Below are 19,348 nucleotides of genomic sequence, written 5' to 3'. Positions count from 1 at the left end.
CTGTCCCCCTTTGTTTGTCTTTTGTTTTAGGTGGTATAGAAATGTGCGTGAGATTGTTCACAAGCGAAGGTTTGAGGAAGTGCAGGCCCTCCTGCTAGCCAATATCCCCCAATACAGAAATGGCCTACTCGTTTTATCCAGGTCAGTCTCAGTTTTCAATTTTATGCCGTTTAAGGTTTCTTTAATGTACAGGGATATCCCCACGAATCATACAATTTTTAACTTTACCTAAAATTCTCTGGGAACAATATGCCTCAAAAGTCATAGCTTAAAGATGATATCATTGTCATGTAATGATAATTGGGACGTCAGCAAATTTCTTGAGAGTTCAGCTAAATGAGCATCTGAGCTTGGATTTTTTTTGTTTTTCTAATGTTGCCACAGAGGATACAAGTAATGGCAACAGAAAATATGATGATTTGTCCATAATAGCATTTGTCCCCATTCGGGTTGTAAGTGAGCTGTAGCCCATTCAAGCTAATTTAAGGGCGACATGCGAGGCACACCCTCATCAGCCGGTCACAGGGCACATAGAACACAAAGAAACTGCCATTCATGCTCACATTCATTCATTCTGTGTGGGCAATTTAGAGTCTTCAAATAACCTAACATGCATGTTGTATGAATGTGGGAGGACACTGGAGTACATGCTGATAACCGTAAAATCATAAGTAAAACTTTAGGTGACCACAGGAAAGAGTCTATCACAGGGGTGGGCAAACATTTTTGATTGGCGGGCCACAATGGGTTCTAAAATTTGACAGAGGGGCCGGAGCAGATGGATGGAGTGTTTTGGTAACCTCACCTCATTGGAGAAAAAAAAAATAAATTGAAATGAAAGTGAACAAAAGCCTTACAACAATATATATGTCTTTGAAAAAACACAGTATTTAGAAAATAAAACATTAGCAAGGTTGAGTCATTAAATCTTTTTCAAGTTCGGCGGGCTGGATTAAAGCGTTTAATGGGCCGCATGTTGCCCCCGGGCCACTCAGCACTATATGAGTATTAAAAATTGTTATTAAATATAATTTACATACACACAAAGAAGCTCTCACCAGAAATGTTTAAGCTGAAAGAACAATGGCTCATGACGAGTTTAGAATTCAACCAATGTCTCTGAACGGTGTGTTTAGTTTCAGTGGATTTTTCTCCATTTGCCCTTGAGAAAAACAAAAACTTGTTATTACTACTACTGCTACTAGGCATGTATTTTTCTACAGAAGGATAGATGAGCTGAAAGTGATCCACTTGCTACCCCTGGATGAGTCAAAAACATACGAATTGTTGGAATTTCAGAAACTTTTGGCAACCTGTATGGAAAAGGTTCTGAACAATCTAAGGCAACTATCACAATTTCGCATCGCCGTCCTTAATAAGGTAGTTTTTATTTTTATTGTTATTCATTTGAACAATGTCTTCAAATTTTCTATTCAGCTTGTGGACATTGTCTTGAAAATAATTGTGTCTATGAAAATGTTCCTTCCAGGCTAAAGATGAGAGTTACAAGGTCCTCAATGAGCTTCAGGAGCACCTCTACTATGCCACCTTGCCACATCATTGTTGCAAGCCGATTCATCTGCACCAGGCCCACCTAAATGAGCTGCAGAGGGATATTGCACACGCAGAGAGCGTCCTACAGAAGCTGGGCAACTTTGCTGCCCTCGTCAATCACATCATCGTGCAGAGTCTTATTACCGTCGTCCAGGAAAATGTCACGTTGTTCCTCAGTAATGTTCTGAAGGTGATGTAAACCTCACCTAAATCCAATGTTCACGTATATACGATATTTTATGTATACTGGCATAGATAGATGAACAAAGACGTTACCAATTAAGTGAACCGGAGTAATTTATTGCAGCGCGCCTCGTGATTTCTTACTGTGGCTGGGGATCACAGTCTTAAATCCAAAATAGCGCCTGAATATTTATTGTCTCTGGCAGAGAGAGAATTCTCACGCCGGCTGTCTCTTCCAAACTGAGCTGCGTCTTGTTGCCGGTGAGCTGACTCTCGACCCACCTTTACATCTCTTCCAAGAAACACTCACTCAGGCGCTCCTAACTGCCGGCGACTCCATAAGCCAGGTGACGTCTATATTTCCCCCAAAATTCTAAAGCTTTATGAACATATAATTTATAATTGTTTTTGTTAACTTTTCTCTGGTAGATGTGTGACACTTGTGGATTTTTCCTGGAGGTCAACAGCACCCTTGATTGTCAGGACAAATTATCTGACCTCGACTGTGGTCCAAATCCTGATGTCTCTCAAGGTATTTTTTTAAATTACAATTTAGATGATGAGAAATTGGTCTTGTGTTGTATTTAAAAGTTAAATACAGCCGAACTACACCTAAAATGTCCATCCATCCATCTTCTGTACCGCTTCTCCTCACTGGGGTCGCGGGAGGGTGCTGGAGCCTATCCCAGCTATCTTCGGGCAGTAGGCGGGGGACACCCTGAACTGGTTGCCAGCCAATTGCAGGGCACACAGAGACAAACAACCATCCACGCTCACACTCATACCTAGGGGCAATTTAGAGTGTTCAATCGGCCTGCCATGCATGTTTTTGGAATGTGGGAGGAAACCGGAGTACCTGGAGGAAACCCACGCAAGCACGGGGAGAACATGCAAACTGCACACAGGATGGCCAGAGCCGGGATCGAACCCACGCCCGATGCTGTCTCTCACTGTGAGGCCATCGTGCTGACCAGTCGTCCACCGTGCCGCCCACCTAAAATGTATTGGACTTAAACATTTTATAATGTAGTGTACATGAAAAGTAAAAAAGGCATTGCACATTACTATACTAGATCAAAAAACATTTCAAAAGGCTGTATACATTTCAAATTTCCCCATTGTGGGACTAATAAAGGACATCTTTATCTTTATCTTTATGCATAGCTACAAGCGTCATTCCAATTTTATTTTTTTTGGGGGGGTATTTTATTCAATGATTCTTCTTTGTACTAATAGCAATAACCAACATTCCCTTCGTGGTACCTAAACCATACTTTGAGAATTACTGTACTGAAAATATGGCCAAATTTCCAAATCTAATCTCAATATTATATATGCAAGGATTTGAGCCAATGTTTTACATTAGAAAAATCTCACTGCACACCACCAAACAATAAGGATGATCTCATCTTAATTTACTTGAGTTTACACACCTAACTCTATTAAAGGAAGCCACAAATTATTCTGTTGTATGTATGCCAGCAGGTGGATACACTGGTTAATTGTCTAATAAGTTAAGCTTTTGCCATCTAATCCAAAATCTACGATACATGTTCGGCCTATAAGTACCGTATATGTCGCTGGCGTAGCTAGATGAACAAAAATACATTATTTGTAGTGAATAAATAATAATCTTCAGATCAGTTCTGTGAAATTGGATAACCCTGGGGAACAATTTGAAAAAAAAAACTCTTGAGATAGATTTGTATGCTTATTCAAATTAAAATTATCATGTGGATTCCAAAATCTTTTTTTTCTAGCTTGTCAGTTTTTCTTCTCCACATCTTACCCTCCAGATAAGCAAAATTCCACAAATTAGCCTTTGGCCTTCCAAAGACACGCATGGTAAGTTGTTTGAACACTCTAAATTGTCCCTACGTGTGATTGTGGGTGGGGATGGTTGTTTGTTTGCGTGTGCCCTGCAATTGGCTGGCAACCAGTTCAGGGTGTCCCCCGCCTACTGCCCGAAGACACACCTGTGACCCTCGTGAGCACAAGTGGCTTTGATAACGGATGGATAGCTAGGTGTAGCAAGCCTTGCAGGTTTATTACAATTGGATTAATCTACAGCTACGTAGCAACTTATTTGTTCAGTCACAATTGAGAGTGTAGCGAGTGGTGTGTGCAGCTTTCAGTACTATCAATATCTGCAAACAAAAAGCTAAAATAGTATTAATTAAGAGGATTAGTGCTGGCCCTGCGATTGGCTGGTGACCAGTACAGTTCGTACCCCACCTACTCCCCAAAGATAGCTGGGATAGGCTCCAGAACGCGCCGCGATCCATGTGAGGAAAAGCGGTTAAGATAATGGATGAATGGAGTGCTGGTTTTTCTGCCAACCTTGGAACTATGGGCATGACTTAAATTCTAGTTCATTGTATATTTTTAAGTTTTCTAAGCTTGTAACCATTCCATCTTAATGCCTTATTTAAATACATACACTTTTATTTCATTTTCTTTTTTTAAATAAAATATGGATCCAATTCCTCAAAAACTTGATGGCATAGAGAAAAACTGAGACCAGTTTTGGAATCCGTACCCAAAAATGAGTTAAAACATCTGTCAGATTTTACCAGCGGCATACTTAATAATCTTTCACAACACATGATGTGCCTCTCTTGCCCTCTTGTGGCAACTTCACTACTTAAAATTCCCACTTTCAATAACTGCATGCATAATGCTGTAAATTTCCAAGTTTCTTCAGTTTCTTATTATATCTCACCTTCCTCCAGGCGAGATAAAGGACAATGATGGAATGCCTGTTCTGACACATTATAGCTGTTGTCGGTGGATAAGAGAACAGCGGCCACATTGGAAGTTGATGATGACTGTGCGTGGCCAAAGAATGCCTGGCTCATACTATCCTCTATCCAAAGAACAACTTGTGTGGTATATTACCATCAATGATGTGGCAATTCGTATCAACAGAGAACAGTCTGAGCTGATGCAGGCAAGCATTGTTTTCGGAGAAAATACCACGTCTGTCGCCAGTATCGACACGCAATATATTCCTTTTGTTTTTTACTCTACTGTTTGGACAGGCAGCAGAGTCTGAGATCCAACAGCTGTTGCAACATTACATGTGGTTACTGGATGTTCGTGTGTTCATCAGCCAATGGAGTCCAGCCTTTTTAGAAAACATGAAGGGTCAACCTGCTTTACTCTATCGGGAACTAATTAGGAAGCTGCGCCAGTGGATGGAACAAATCCACGCCGCCCCCTCATTCATCTCCACCGCCAACCAGTTATTCATTATCCACTGCATCGACTTGAAGGATTATCTTGGTATGCAAAATGACGGAAATTCTGTTCCTTCTGGCGTACTCAAATGATCAATAATTATAATTACCCTAATAGCACATTTGTCTATTTTGTAATTGATATTAATTGGTAACAGTAAGTTATACATGACTTGGGCAATTATGCTATTCGGCCTCAGTAAATAAGTTGATACGTTGAGACATGGTGTCTATTTTTAAAGCAGAGGTCACACCTTATATGATTCCATTCTTGTCGGTTTCCAGGGCAGCAGTTGCGTTTGATTGAAAAAGAAGTACAGGAAGAGTTAGTGAAGCAAATGAAACTCTGCTCAGAGAGCTTTTTGCAGGATGTGGAGGAAGCTCTGACAGCTCTCAGGATGGAACCCAAAGACTTACATGACTTGCCAAGATATGTTGATGTGGTACGGACACCCTAATCTCTCTCCCTTTTTAAATTTCTTGTTTTAATTTTATGCCTGCACCACATTTGATTTCTGGAGGGATAGCAATGATAAATTAAACATTGTTTTGTGTTAATATCTAATGATTTATTGAAAAATGAAAGGCGTTTGAATGTGTCCTCAGGTGTGGAAGTCCATGAACATGTTGGTGGAAATGCAGGAACGTTTGGAGTATAATCACACCCTCCAGGACAGTATTTGCATTCATTATAGAGCAATGACCATCCAGGAGCTCAGTTTGGAGAAAAAGGTCCAAAAAAAGAAAACACAATAATGGTTTTAGATATTTTTCATCTAATTTGTGCACAAGCTGTACTTTATTAATGTTTCCCCTCTTCCATTTAGATGTTAGACATGTGGGATTGCTATTATTGCCACTTGAAGCAAGCAGATAGCACCTTGCGTTCCCGACTTCCCACAGTGGCTACGGCTCTCTACACAATGTTCCCATGGATGGCTTCCGATTTAAGAAGTATCGTCTCGAATGCAACCTGTGGGCAATTTCTCGATCCAAGACAAAATGCTGAACACTTGGCCTCCGAACTGAATTATATGAGTCTACGTGTAGAAACCGCCACCTCCAATCTGGTGCAGTTGTCCAGGACTGGTGAAATATTCGAAGGTCCGAAAAAAGGAATCTCTATTTTGAAAATTGTATTTGTAAAATGGAACTAATTACAGTACTTGCTGAATTTGATGTCACTTCTCATTAGAAAATCCAGTCGACTTGACTGATCTGACTGACATTCCTAAGCTCACTGCCCGTAAGGAGCTTTGGGAGCTAACAGCTGTTTACAGACGATGTTTGCATGAATGGAATACGTTCCTGTTCACTGAGGTAAATTTGTAAACGAACCCTTATTTTGTGTGAGTTGTAATTCAGCCTGGCTGGTAAAGCTCAACTTGACATTTTGTCCTTCTGGCAGCTTGTGTTGTCACAAGCTCAAGAGCAAATTACCCACTGGCAAAAGCAAATTGCAAACCTATCACACATCATTCCTGCTGGTGACGCAGTGCTTCAGGAGACTTCAGAAACCATTGATGATTTAAATTGTCGGCTTAAAATCTTGGCCAGGTTTCGGAGCCCAACAGTGAAACCAAAACACCGGGTCACTTTTTTCAAAGGCTAGTACCTGAATTTTCTCGTCGATATGATCTGTGATGCACAATGTATATAAAAAGCTGAACACGTCTTTTCCATGTGAAAGGCGTCGGGCTATGGCATGCATCTGATAAGAATGCAACCCTTGCGCAGCTTATTTCTCAGCCGTTTGACCTTCACCAGGAACTGATCAACAAGGTGGGAAAGATGTTGAAGAAACAGTGCAGAAATTAAATTATTTCCTCTTTGTATTCACAATTCTCACACTCACATTAAGTCAATTTTGTTTTTCAGATATGTGGCGATGCTCAGAAGGAGAATTCTATGGAACAGACATTTCAGGAAATTCAACGGACATGGATTAACCGTATTTTCCAACTACATAAGTGTACAGGTCCTTGTTGCCATCTTGCTGAACCACAGGTATTGACAAAGGATTCCGCTTCTGACGCCTCATGCGATGCCACAATTATCATTGGTAAGAATTTAATAATGTAGTATGTAATGTAACATCACAGGTTTTCTTCATGGTTTTGATTGGCTCGTTTTCCCACAATCAGGCCTGGAATTCCTCTTCTCTGCAATAGAAAAGGATTTGATGACCATGACAAACATGCACAGGTCACGTCACAGTGTTGACTTTAGGTTACCAGTAGAAGAATGGATGCACTTACTTCAAGAGCTTGGTAAACATGTTACTCTGGTGCTCCAGCTGTGGCAGCAAATTATATTAAACTTTAAATGTGAAGTTAAAAAAATGCTTTCTGTTATATCCATTTAGAGAAGTTGTTGCATTTGTTTGATGTCTATCAGCAAAAATGGATCTTCCTGACCAACTTATTTCAAGAAAGAACCTTGAGTGTTCAAAGATGGGATTTGGTACGTGCAAAATGATGTTGAGACAAACCTTTATCCATGTTGCTTTCTTAACCTAAATATCTTCAGTTTAATGAAAAAAAAATCTCTCTTTTGTCACAGCTTGCAGAATTCCGATCAGTTGATGAGCGTTTCAAGACCATGATACACTACCACTCATCTCACCCCAATGTGCTCAATCTTGTTCGTCCCAAAACAGGGATCGAAAATCCCCATGGTGAAAACCTTTGCAAAATTCTCCGAGATGATCTATCGACGTTGAACTCTATCGACAACCAGATGGCGAATCGTCTCCATTCTCGTTGCAAATTGTTTCCAAGACTCTACTTCTTAAGTGACAGGGAAGTCGTAGAACTACTCTCTTTACAACCAACACCTACCTCTCTGTTACCGTTTGTACGGAAATTCTTTAACGGGGTACAGTGGATGGAAGTGGAGGAAATATCTGCAACAGCGGATCTACAGGATACATGTGACACACAGACGAGGGTACTTGGGATTTTTGGCAATCTCCAGGAGCACATTACCTTTCTTTCTCCGTTGGAACCGAATAACAGTATTTTGATTTGGCTGAGCATGTTTCAGGATGAACTCAAGTTAACCGTGGAACATCTCCTAATGCAGTGTGCTGATGAACGAAAGCAACTTGAACCATCATATCAAGACTCTTTACATAGCACTCGTGGATTTGTATTACCTGTGCTTGATATGATATCTAAATATCCTCTTCAGTGTCTTCTTGTAGCGGAGGAGACAATCTGGTGTAGTGTCCTTCATCAAGCTTTCCAAGAATCAAACACAACGAAGATGAAAAGATTTAATGCATTCAACAATGCACAGCTGGAAAATCTTTGCCAGTCCTTAAGAGATGCAGTTTCAAGCTCCAAAGGCGACATGCAACTCTCAAAATACTCAATGACATGCTTGCGTGCTTTAGTGCTCCTGAGAATTAAACATGCACAGCAACTAACTCAACTCATGCAGGTGCAATGTCAACCAGCATTATCTTTTGAGTGGCTGAGTTCTCTCAAGTATTATGTAAGCTCTCAAATTCTAAACGAAAGCGATGGTCTAAAATGTTACGTGGATATTTTGGGCCATAGGCTTCCATATGGTTATGAATATTTTGGACCAGAAGACTGGGGAACGGTGCAGACTCCCTGCACAGATCGAGTGATAATGGGGATTCTCCTTGCGGTGACGAGCTATCAATGTGGATTTGTGAATGGACCTCACTCTTCAGGAAAGACAAATACTGTGGTCCATTTAGGGAAAGCATTGGGGCGACATGTTGTGGTGCTACACTGCTGCCCAAACATGTCATCTGATAGTTTTCAAAAGATGCTCCTGGGTGCTCTTTTGACAGGAGCGTGGTTAGTGCTGGACTCTGTGGACTTGCTGCCTCAAGGTGTACAGGCATCACTGGCACAACAGCTTGAGGACATTTACCAATGTTTCTTTCGTTTGTCCAGAAAGAACGACCAAGGGAAAACTGCTTCAGGTTGCAAAAGCGCATTTAATCCAGAATTCTGTATGCTCATTTCAGGGATAAGCATTTCTGTCAGCCCCAACTATGGAAGTGTTCTCATATCATCAAAGGGATGCCCCTCAGAGATTTCTCAAAGTCTGCGATTTTCCACCAGACCTGTGGCATTAACCAGTCCCGATTACAGGATCATCGTGGAGATAATGCTGACTTCCTTTGGTTTTCGAGAGGCAAAGTGTTTAAGTCAGCGTCTGGTATCCCTCATCAGCCTCAGCAAGGACTCGCTCTGTCTGCCCGTCTTCATCACACAAAACCAGAGTAGCCACCTTGTCGTTTTGCAAAACATCACATCTGCCTCTAAAAAACTATTAAAACAAATTGTTCGGGATGAGAAATTTTCAGGTAAGGCTAGACAGTCTTTAGTAATACGAGCCATTCTTAAATGCCCAGAAAATGACAATGTTGACAATATTAATGAAAATCAAGAACATGCAAATTTCCCCGGATTATTGGAGGAAATAGCTGTTGTCAAAGCTATTCATTCAGTCTTGTCACCATTTATGTGCGTGCCAAAGAAAGTGTCACAGTTCAACTCCATTTTCAAAGAATTGTTTCCTATTACAGGTCAGCTTGCCTTTATTCAGCAATATACTCAGGATGAACAAAACTACGAACTTGAAGAAGCAGTTTCAGAAGAGTTAGATCAGCTCCTTTTACACTCTAACACAGAAACTATTTGCCAGGCTCTTACGCTCTACCAGACCTTGAGTTTCTCTCATGCAGTTATACTTCTTGGACCCACCGGAAGTGGAAAAACAACCTGCTACAATGCTCTGGCAGGAGGCCTCAGTCGACTAGCAAATAAAACAGATGCAAATGTATCTGATGAGAAAAACCTTGAAGTGGATCCCCCTCAGGCAAAAATACAGACTACAAATTGGAGCTTTATCAACACTGTGGTCCTATTTCCAAACGCCATGTCCCATGAGGAGTTATTTGGTGGATTCTGTGATAAAACTGGGTGGCAAGATGGTGCTGTGACCAAAGCATTGAGAGATTCAGAAAGACACAAGACTGGAAAATTAGAAATGTGCGAGACGAAGAAGCATGAGACCGAAACAGTGAAATGGCTGGTAATGGATGGCGAGCCACTCGGTAAACCCTGCTGGCTTGATCACTTAAGCACACTGTGTGATCTTGAAAACCCATATTTAAGCATACCATCTGGTGAAACTCTCATGCCATCCCAATCACTCTTCAAATTACTTGTAGAGACGACTGACTTAAGTGATGCAAGCCCCTCGGCAGTGACCCGTTACAGCCTTATTTACTTTACTGGCAATGATGTTTGGAACTCCGTGTGGAAGAGCGAAATGGATTCTTTCCATGACGGGTTCACTCTTGATCAAGCAACCCAGGAAATGTGGACTCAGCTCTCCGAAGATATTTTCTCCAGCACGCTCAGTTTGTTGAAGAAGAACAGTATTTCTAATAAAGGTCAACTGTCATCGTATGGCCTTGCAGAAATCACATCATTCATTCGAATCCTGCGTGCTCTCATGCAGCATTTTAAGAAACCCAAAAACAATGCAGCGCAAAAAGACACAAAAGGTATAATAACTTGAAAACTTGGAAATATGGACATGTTTGAATTAAACATGTTTTCTAATATTGTCCACCATTATTCCAGCAGATATGCCTCCAGGCAAAGACTCCAATATAAGTCAAGATCTTTTTGTGTTAGCTTATATTTGGGGTTTTGGTGGGCATCTCCATCCTCGGTAGGTAATGACTTGATGTTCCTATTACCTTACAATTGTGAAGCATGCAAAGTGTATCTTATAATATTTGCTGTGAAATGTTTTCATTTACATATTTTGTTCCTCTTGTTTCAACAGACTCTGGCCTCAGTTTGACATTGTTGTCCGTCAAGTACTGTTTGATAGTCGATCTAAAATTGTGATTCCAGATGAAGGGACTGTATTTGAGTTCTTCTTTAATATCGATAATCGGATATACTCTAACAACACCTTATTGACAAAGTCAATCACTCCAAAGGTTTGTTATCCTTTTTTTTAATCGGAAAAACATATTATCAAATTGAGTATGTAACAAAAATATCACCGTTCTTACACAGTACTGGAAATATACCTGTCTGCTCTCAATCATGTTGGAGGCGATCCAGCCTGTGTTGCTTGCAGGAGAGCCAGGTTCAGGAAAATCGACTTTATGTAACACCTTGCTGTGTTTCGATAAACCACACATTAAAGTACCAGCTAGTTCCATCCAGGGTCCCGCAGATTTGCGCCACTTGCTGTGTGGAATTAGCTACCAGAAGAGCTGTCAACAAATCAAGGGTGTCATGACCAAACAACCAGGCCTACTGCTTTATGTGGACGACTTGCATGAGACACCTTGCGGTGAGTCAGAATCAGTACAGTACAAAATAAATACAATTCACGGTGTCATATAATTTATTTTAATCATCATTTCGAATTTTTTATTTTAATAGATGTTACTGGGAAGACTTCAAAAATCTTAGAGACTCTAAGACAAAGTATTTCAAAAGGAGGGGTTCTTGCATTTGATTCTGACCACTTCAAGGTGCTCACTCCGGGATTCATTACCTACCTGGCTACCTGTTGTGTCTTCGAACTGGACAACCCCTACTTTAGTGTGATATCTTCCAGGCTATCGCGTCTATTCTCCATATTTGCTCTTCCAAGCTTAACCAGAGAGTTGATATTTTCTATTCATTCTCCTCAACTCAAACTCTGGCTCAGGGATGCCCCATTTATCCCAAGTGTGTTGGACATGGTACGTTCTATCATCAATGCGACAGAGAATTTATATGAAGATATTTGCAACTATTTCCAGCCCACTAGGCAAAGTCCCTATTTTTTATTCTCTCACCATGACCTGAAGAAGGTGTTCCAGGGGATGTGCTTGTGGCCGCCTGTCCTTCCAAAAACAGAGTCGCTTGAGCCAAAATTAAAATCGAAACATTCGCCGGTCCCTCAAGAGCCTTTAGCCATGGAGCTCAACATTGTGCACCTCTGGATACACGAGTGCATGCATACCTTTGGTGATCGGATAAGCTCGGAGGATGATATTACTAAACTACAATCACTCATCACCAAGACAGCAACAGCACACTTTAGAGTGCAATTACAAGATGAATCCAACCTGGATGCCCTCTTGACTCGAAGCTCCAGTGGTCTCATTCGACAAATAGGCAGTCCAGGGACCTCTACGCCTAGAAGTCCAGTACAACAACCCAAATCACCTGCGTCAACAGAATCGAATGTCCTAAGACTTCAAGCAAAGTTTCTTCAGCATTTGCTGGAAGTCGTGACTAAGCTTACGTATGGCCCAGAGCCTGATGGAAATCATTTTCCCATTTTCAAACGGAACTCTTATCAGCCACAAGATATCAGTGTGCTAGTACAGCACCTGTTTGCACACATTGATATGAAAGACAAGGAAAAAGAAGATGTTGATAGTCACGTTGCCTTCAAATACACTGTGCACAGACAAAGGATGTGTCAGATGTTGCATATTTTCAGGGCTCTTCTGATACCTGGAGGTCATGGATTGCTAATGGCCTCAGGTAGCGGCACAGGACGTAAAACCACAGTACGTTTAGCCGCCTATGTTTCTGGCTCCCACCTGATGGAGGTACATGCCGGCAACGAAAGTGAATTGCATATGATTTTAAAACGAGCTGGGAATCAAACCCGAGTTTATGAAATTAATACCATCATACTGGTTCATGAGAATATAAGCTCCTCTGTCAGAGAAGAGCTATTGGTGGCCCTCAGGTCCTACCCGGGGCTCTACACAGACCAGGAGCTGACCAAGCTTGTTTCAAGGGTGACTGCTTTGTATAAAACTAAAAGATTCCTCTTGGACAGCTGGATTTTTGACAAGTAAGGAAAACATACACTCTTATTTACTATTATTCTAACATTAAAATGTGACCTCTGCTTGTATTGTATTGACTGTGACAATGTTCTTTGTAACAGGTATTTGTGCCAAAACCTCAGAGATGTACATGTCTTCATGTTGATGCCTACCGTTGTATCAGCCGGAAGTGGAAACAATGAATCCAAGGTTTTTTGATTACTTTTGCTTGTTATTGTATTCTATGTAAATGTACAGTACATATGGCCTCACAGTGCAGAGGTTATGGGTTCGATTCCGGCTCCGGCCTTCCTATGTGGCGTTTGCATGTTCTCCCCCTGCCTGCGTGGGTTTTCTCCGGGTACCCCAGTTTCCTCCCACATTCCAAAAACATGCATGGCAGGTTGATTGGACACTCTAAATTACCCCTAGGTATGAGTGTGAGTGCAGATGGTTGCTCGTCTATGTGTGCCCTACGATTGGCTGGCAACCACTTCAGGGTGTCCCCCGCCTACTGCCTGAAGATAACTGGGATAGGCTCCAGCATCCCCACGACACTTGTGAGGAAAGGCAGCTCAGATAATCACGTGGATGGATGTGCCTGGTGTATTCAAAGACATGCGCAATAAGCTGTATTGGTTTTTGCTTGCACTACTAACTTTTTATGGGTTCTTATTAAAGCTGTCTAATAGTATTTACAGTCCAACCCATTTTCACCTAGGCACAAATGACCAAGGCTCTGGGCCTCTGCTGTGTGGAGATTTACCAACCTTGGCTCAGACAGTCTTTGGCAGAATCTGCTGCTCACTGCCTAAAAAACATTTATCAAAATTGTAAGTAGGCCAGCAAAAATCATTTGATATCTGTTAAATGGCAATGATGGTAAGATAACTGCATTTTAACCCTTGATTTCAGTGAAAATACAAGGCTCACACGTTGGCCTGGCTGTAGCAATGGCAGGAATCCACCAGTCTGCATATCAGTACGCTTCTGTCCTTCTAATGACACAGCCTTACAGCCCTTACACATATATGGCCTTCATTTCCCATTTTGGTTACCTCTACAAACTTATGCTGAGTGAACTGGAAGGCCGATCCAGCAGGTAGTGAGTTTCCTCATTGAATTCTTACAAATATTCAGTATTTGTGTTGAGTCAGCTGAATCTAAACGTGTTTTTTTTTGTTTTTTTTATATAAGACGTCAGCAGCGAGCTTTGATGCTAGTCCTGAAGATTTTTTTTTGTATGTGATCTGATCTGTAAAATAAGTGCTGCACTATGATGAATATTTTATTTGTATAGACTTAACACTGGTCTGTCTCATTTGGATGCACTGGACGACACTGCCATGAAGTACAAACAGGAGTTAATTAGAATGCAGGCAATAGTTGCCGAGATACAGCAGGTAGTGTATACACACAACTTAACCGTAACTGGTTACATTATATCAACTTGAGCGCAAAAATTAAATGTGATGCATGTTGTATCATCGCCAATGTTTTTTAATAATACTTTTATATTACTTGACAGTCTGTAATACTCATCACAGCGCATTTTCAATACTGGATTGGTAATACCCTCGCCTTTACCTTTTGACATTTTCAGCGTGTGGATGAGCTCCTTGGAGCCATAGACGACCAGAATAGTTTGCTTCAGAAAGCTGAAAAGAAATGTGCTAAACAGGAGAGAAAAATACAAATCCTGGAGGACCGGATTACTGAATCTGAAAACGAGGTGATATATCTCTTTCCAAGACCTCACTGATGACACAATGCCAGTTCATAAATGAATTTGGAAATGGTGATCATTTCCACACATTCTCCTCAGCTGAGCCCCTTTTTCAAGGCAGCACTCGATGTGCTCCATAGCCTTGACCCATTAGACCTCGAGGAGGTGCGCCATTACAGAGATCCACCTGATGGGGTGGTGCTCGTCATGAATGCCGTTCTTCTGCTCTTTGACCGGCCACCTGGCTGGGAAAATTCAAAAAGACTCTTTGGACAATGCAACTTGTATAAGGTATCTTTTAAAAGCGTCCAATACTAATAGATTCGACTAGTTTGCCAGATTTGACTCACGATGCATTCATTACATTTTAAAATGTGCTACAGTGGTATCTCCAAGGTTGAGCACATGAACATGGGTATTATCTTGGAAACAATCACAATTCAATGAATCAGTTCCAAGGTCAAAAAATTTCATGAACAATCACATTTTAACAAACTTGCATGTGCATAAATAAAGTTAAGCATCATAAAATTAAAACGACTACATCATGTCCTCATTATAGTCACGGGTGAGCTGGAGCCTATCCCAGCTAACTTTGGGTTCCAGGCAGGGTATAGCTTGGAGTGGTTGCCAGTTAATCACATGACGCAATTGGGGAAACAACCATTCAAATGCACATTCACACATATGGACAATTTAACGTCTTCAATGAACCTATCATGCATTTTTTTTTGTCATAACAGATGAAGCTAGAAAACTCCACACTGGAAGGCTGGAGCCTAGATTTGAAAAGTTTACCCTAAAAAAGACATGTTAGCCAATCTGTACTCTTAACTTATCATTAATACAAAAATGATCATAGGAATAGCTTGGAATTTTATACAATAAAACATCCCGTTAATGTTGCATAACAACTGACGTTTCATGGCAGCTAGCCAGTTGGGTGCTAGCTAGTAGATAGCATCTAATTTTTAGCATCATCTTTAGCCGGCGTCACACTGACATATTTAATAAAGCTTGACATTTTATGCTGCTGCTTTGGATGTCCACGTGACCTCTAGTGTATATAAAAAATAAAAGGCAAACATATGTAAAGTGCATCTTTTGATGTTCGCTAACCTGAGCTCTAGTGAAAAACGCTGGCATCTCGCATGTTGTCAAACAAGACTGCATTTTGAACTGTTCGATTTTTGAGGCCCCAAAAATGTGGTCACATCCACCAAAGTGCAAACCGACAAGCATGTGGCTTGAGAGGTACCACTGTAGATTATATCAATTAGAGATGCTTTCTTTTGCTCAACACTTGCCAACCTTTTCTTTTTTTTTAACCCAGTGCCTGGAATTATTTGACTTCTACAGCCTTACAGACATACAAATGCTACAACTTGGTGAGTTAATTCAAAACCCCATGTTTGTGCCGGAGTGCATCCGCGAGGTCAGCAAGGCCTGCGAGACTCTTTGCCGCTGGGTCCTTGCTGTCAATAATTGCGGCTCCAGGAGATACCAATTGATGGTCAGAAAACAACTGGACTTAATGCTTGTAAGGGCACAAGATCAACTTGTGCAGATCAAGGATTACATGGAAGAAATACACCGTTGCCTTGAAGAGCTCGGTGTTCAGCTGCAGCCTGTGCAGAAATTGCTGGATGAGCAACTGCTGCTACTACACAAAGCAGAGTCCCTAGAGAGAAACGCTGCAAATGCTGTGGAACTGTTGTTGAAACACACAAGAGTGTGGAGGGCTGAAGCTCAGGTAACACCATACACAAATACTGTACAACATCTTAGAGCAGAGGTGTCAAACTAATTTCTTGTGGATAGGCCACATCGTAGTTATGGTTTCCCTCAGAGGGCCGTTATAACTGTAAACCCATCCCATATAAATGTATGATCACCTTACGTCATCACATACATACAAGAAATTGATGGAAAGCCAGTTTTGAAATCAAAAGCCAGTCAGTAATTGTTTGTTTTAAAAGGGGAGGATTTGTAACAAGTAAATGGCAATAGCTCATATTTCAATGTTGTTAAAAGTGAAGAAAATGTGCTAGAAACAGGAAGTTGAAGCACATGATTTGCCCTTCGCGGGCTACATAATATGAGGCCTTGAGTTTGACACTTGTGTCTTAGAGCATTCCCCTTAAAATAAATGCCATTTAGTGCGCGTCTACATGCCTGAGAGGATTGCCTTTACTTATGCCCCCCGATTTACAAAGTAACCGTTATCTTATTAATTAATCCATTAAAAAGGCAATACTTGTGTCCAAATGGTATTTGTTGCTGTGCTAAAATATTTTTGCCTCCTTCAGGATGCAAAGTTGCAGAGACAATGTTTACCAGGAGACGCTATGGTCATGGCTGCCATCATCTCATATTTAGGCCCCTTTGCAGCTGATGTACGCACTGAATTGCTGGGCAAATGGAGGATGTTGTGCCAGACGGGAAGTATCGACACAAATCCCAGAGACGGCAGAAGTTCCCTGTTCGCCTCCACTGACCCGGCAACTCCTCAGCCAACCTCGGATTTTCCGGTCCCTCTGTCCGAGACACTGCATCCTCTTCTCTGTCGGGTTTTGGGTGTGAAAGAGTGGCCGAAACGTGAGACGGCAACCGCTCGATTGTTGGTGAAGATGCTGCTGTGGGGCTGCATGAGGAGTTGGGTTAAATATTGGCCTCTGCTGGCTGACACCCAACATCATCTGGAGGTCAACACTAAAAATGGTGTAATTACAGGTTTGTGTTTTGTTGGTAACAAGTTGGTACCGTGCTTGTGTTGGTTGCCTTTGGCCATTCGAGGACATTACAGGTCGGGATGGGATTTGAAATGCTAATTAAGAAACAACATATTTTTGTCTGTTCTATAGGCGAAACAGGAGACGATGTTAGTCTTGGGAAAGAGTTTGAGTGTGACATTGTGGTTTGTGCTGATGATCCAACGCTAATGTGCCAGTTGGACCTTGCTGTTGAGAAAGGTAACTGGAACTGGTAACTGGAATCATACAGTAGAACCTCTAACTTGGAAAGCCCATGAAGTTTTATGGTTGGGAATTAGAGTCTAAAGCCTCAGAAGTCGAACTGTTGTCATGCATGACATCAGAAAATGGAATTTCTTTAAGCGCTACACACGTCTCCGTCCTGGCTGCTCTATATAATATAGCTAAATTGATTTGAATTGATTGGCAGGGCAATTTTATTTGTATAGCACCATTTTTAAACGAGACAAAACCGTTGTGCTTTACTGAGGCGAATACACAATTGAAATGAAAAGATAAAAATCAAGTAGAACTCACTGCTTAACTTATTAATTTGCACATAGGCATATGGAAGTTAAGAATGCTAAAATTAACAAATGTTTTATAATGGTTTTAATTAATTGGAGTTGACGTACTATACAGGTGCATCTCAATAAATGTGAATAATAGCAAGGCTTATGTTTTAATGTTTGTTTTATATTATACCTTATTTTGATTAGATTAAGCTGAGAAATCCTGAAATTCTCCATCTCAAGAAATTTGAATATAACTATTAACTATATAATTGATTTTAAATACATCAGTAAGGTAGGAGCTACCCCCAAGTTTCATTAATCCACTTTTTGAATTCAACTAATGAATCCAATGATATTTTATGTGATAGTCAACATTTTGAAAGGCGCCTGCTTTTCTTGCACCCTGTTTTTATTGCAGGCTTGAAAGTCCTGGTTACTCACATAGAGCGAGTGACAGTCAGTCCACAGTTTCTCGCTATTCTGGCCCGCCCTGCTGCGAGTTGCCCCCCAGGGTCAAAACAGACTGCCCACCAAACCCACCCTGAGTTCTGCCTCTTGCTGAGCACCCACTATCCTGCCCGACTCCTCAGTAGTGGTAGGAAGCAACAACTGGAATTTCACTTCTTCATGGATTTTCAAATAACTCCCCCAAGCAATGACTAATTGTGCTTTCTTCCTGCTCAGCGATCCATCCATCCATGCTGGCTCAGGTGGATGTGGTTGACCTCTCGCCAAGCTCGGATCAGATCCAAGAACTCATGCTGACACAGCTACTGCAGTCGGAGTGCAAAGTGCTGCTGATTCAACACCTGCGGATGCAGAATGACAAGCAGCTGCTGCAGAGGAAGCTGGTCACGGAGGAGGTGAGTCAGGCTGGCGTTTACCGAACGACACTTTAAAACATTGCTAACCTCATTAGATGATCACGTCATTTGACATTGTTTAGCTGAATCTAGTCTAGAATAAGCTAATAATGCAATTACATACACAGTGATTCAATCAAATTAGCAGTGTTCCCAATTTTCTGGTTAAGACCGGCAGCTACTTAAAAACAAGCAAGCCAAATATATTAGTAAGTAATCCATTTCTCAAAAAAACAAAACAAAAAACTATTGTCAAACTCATTTTAGTTCAGGGGCCAGATGGAGGGAAATCTATTCCCAAGTGGGCCGGACTGGTAAAATCATGATCATATTAACGTAAAAGAATTGGGGTCAATATTACGCAAATTTTCACTATTTGCGTGATGTACTGCTCTCAATTCCCCGCAAATTGCGGAGGTATTATTTATTATACCAAAAAAAAATACAAAGGGTATATATTTTCCAGTTTTCATAAATAGAAATTATAAACATTTTTCATTTTTCATAAAATACATCTTTTGTTTAGAACGCACAATGACGGACTAAAAATAAATCAATAAATAAATACAATGAAACACAAATCAAGTGGCAGGAAGAAGTCCCAATTAAAAAGTGACGTGCTATAAATGACTGTCTTTGACGGAAAAAAACTCACGGAGGAGAATA

At 41.0% G+C, this 19,348-nt stretch overlaps 2 protein-coding genes across 3 annotated transcripts in view; both read left to right on the top strand.

Moving 5' to 3' along the window:
- The window catches only part of fam20cl (family with sequence similarity 20 member C, like), a 38,904-nt gene that overhangs the window by 9,524 nt on the left and 10,032 nt on the right, over window positions 1-19,348 (top strand). The window lies entirely within an intron of this gene.
- dnhd1 (dynein heavy chain domain 1) overlaps window positions 1-19,348 on the top strand; it is a 29,912-nt gene that overhangs the window by 3,422 nt on the left and 7,142 nt on the right. The window contains 32 exon segments of the mRNA XM_088302004.1: window positions 31-141; window positions 1,224-1,380; window positions 1,490-1,744; window positions 1,944-2,084; window positions 2,167-2,269; window positions 4,470-4,753; window positions 4,755-5,022; window positions 5,262-5,419; window positions 5,583-5,708; window positions 5,804-6,080; window positions 6,172-6,296; window positions 6,385-6,583; window positions 6,667-6,758; window positions 6,855-7,038; window positions 7,121-7,246; window positions 7,342-7,439; window positions 7,539-10,533; window positions 10,616-10,703; window positions 10,821-10,980; window positions 11,060-11,342; window positions 11,435-12,851; window positions 12,948-13,035; window positions 13,547-13,658; window positions 13,741-13,927; window positions 14,126-14,228; window positions 14,429-14,557; window positions 14,651-14,842; window positions 15,885-16,304; window positions 16,861-17,284; window positions 17,416-17,523; window positions 18,238-18,414; window positions 18,504-18,682. Of these exon segments, the coding sequence (XP_088158130.1) occupies window positions 31-141; window positions 1,224-1,380; window positions 1,490-1,744; window positions 1,944-2,084; window positions 2,167-2,269; window positions 4,470-4,753; window positions 4,755-5,022; window positions 5,262-5,419; window positions 5,583-5,708; window positions 5,804-6,080; window positions 6,172-6,296; window positions 6,385-6,583; window positions 6,667-6,758; window positions 6,855-7,038; window positions 7,121-7,246; window positions 7,342-7,439; window positions 7,539-10,533; window positions 10,616-10,703; window positions 10,821-10,980; window positions 11,060-11,342; window positions 11,435-12,851; window positions 12,948-13,035; window positions 13,547-13,658; window positions 13,741-13,927; window positions 14,126-14,228; window positions 14,429-14,557; window positions 14,651-14,842; window positions 15,885-16,304; window positions 16,861-17,284; window positions 17,416-17,523; window positions 18,238-18,414; window positions 18,504-18,682 (9,766 nt within the window).

The sequence above is a fragment of the Idiotropiscis lumnitzeri genome, chromosome 8 (genome assembly GCF_059441095.1).
Source record: "Idiotropiscis lumnitzeri isolate Australia: NSW breed Sydney's pygmy pipehorse chromosome 8, RoL_Ilum_1.0, whole genome shotgun sequence".
In the NCBI taxonomy this organism is placed as follows: Eukaryota; Metazoa; Chordata; class Actinopteri; order Syngnathiformes; family Syngnathidae; genus Idiotropiscis; species Idiotropiscis lumnitzeri.
The sequence above is the reverse complement of the archived record's forward strand: the minus strand, read 5'-3'. Positions and strand labels throughout refer to the sequence as shown.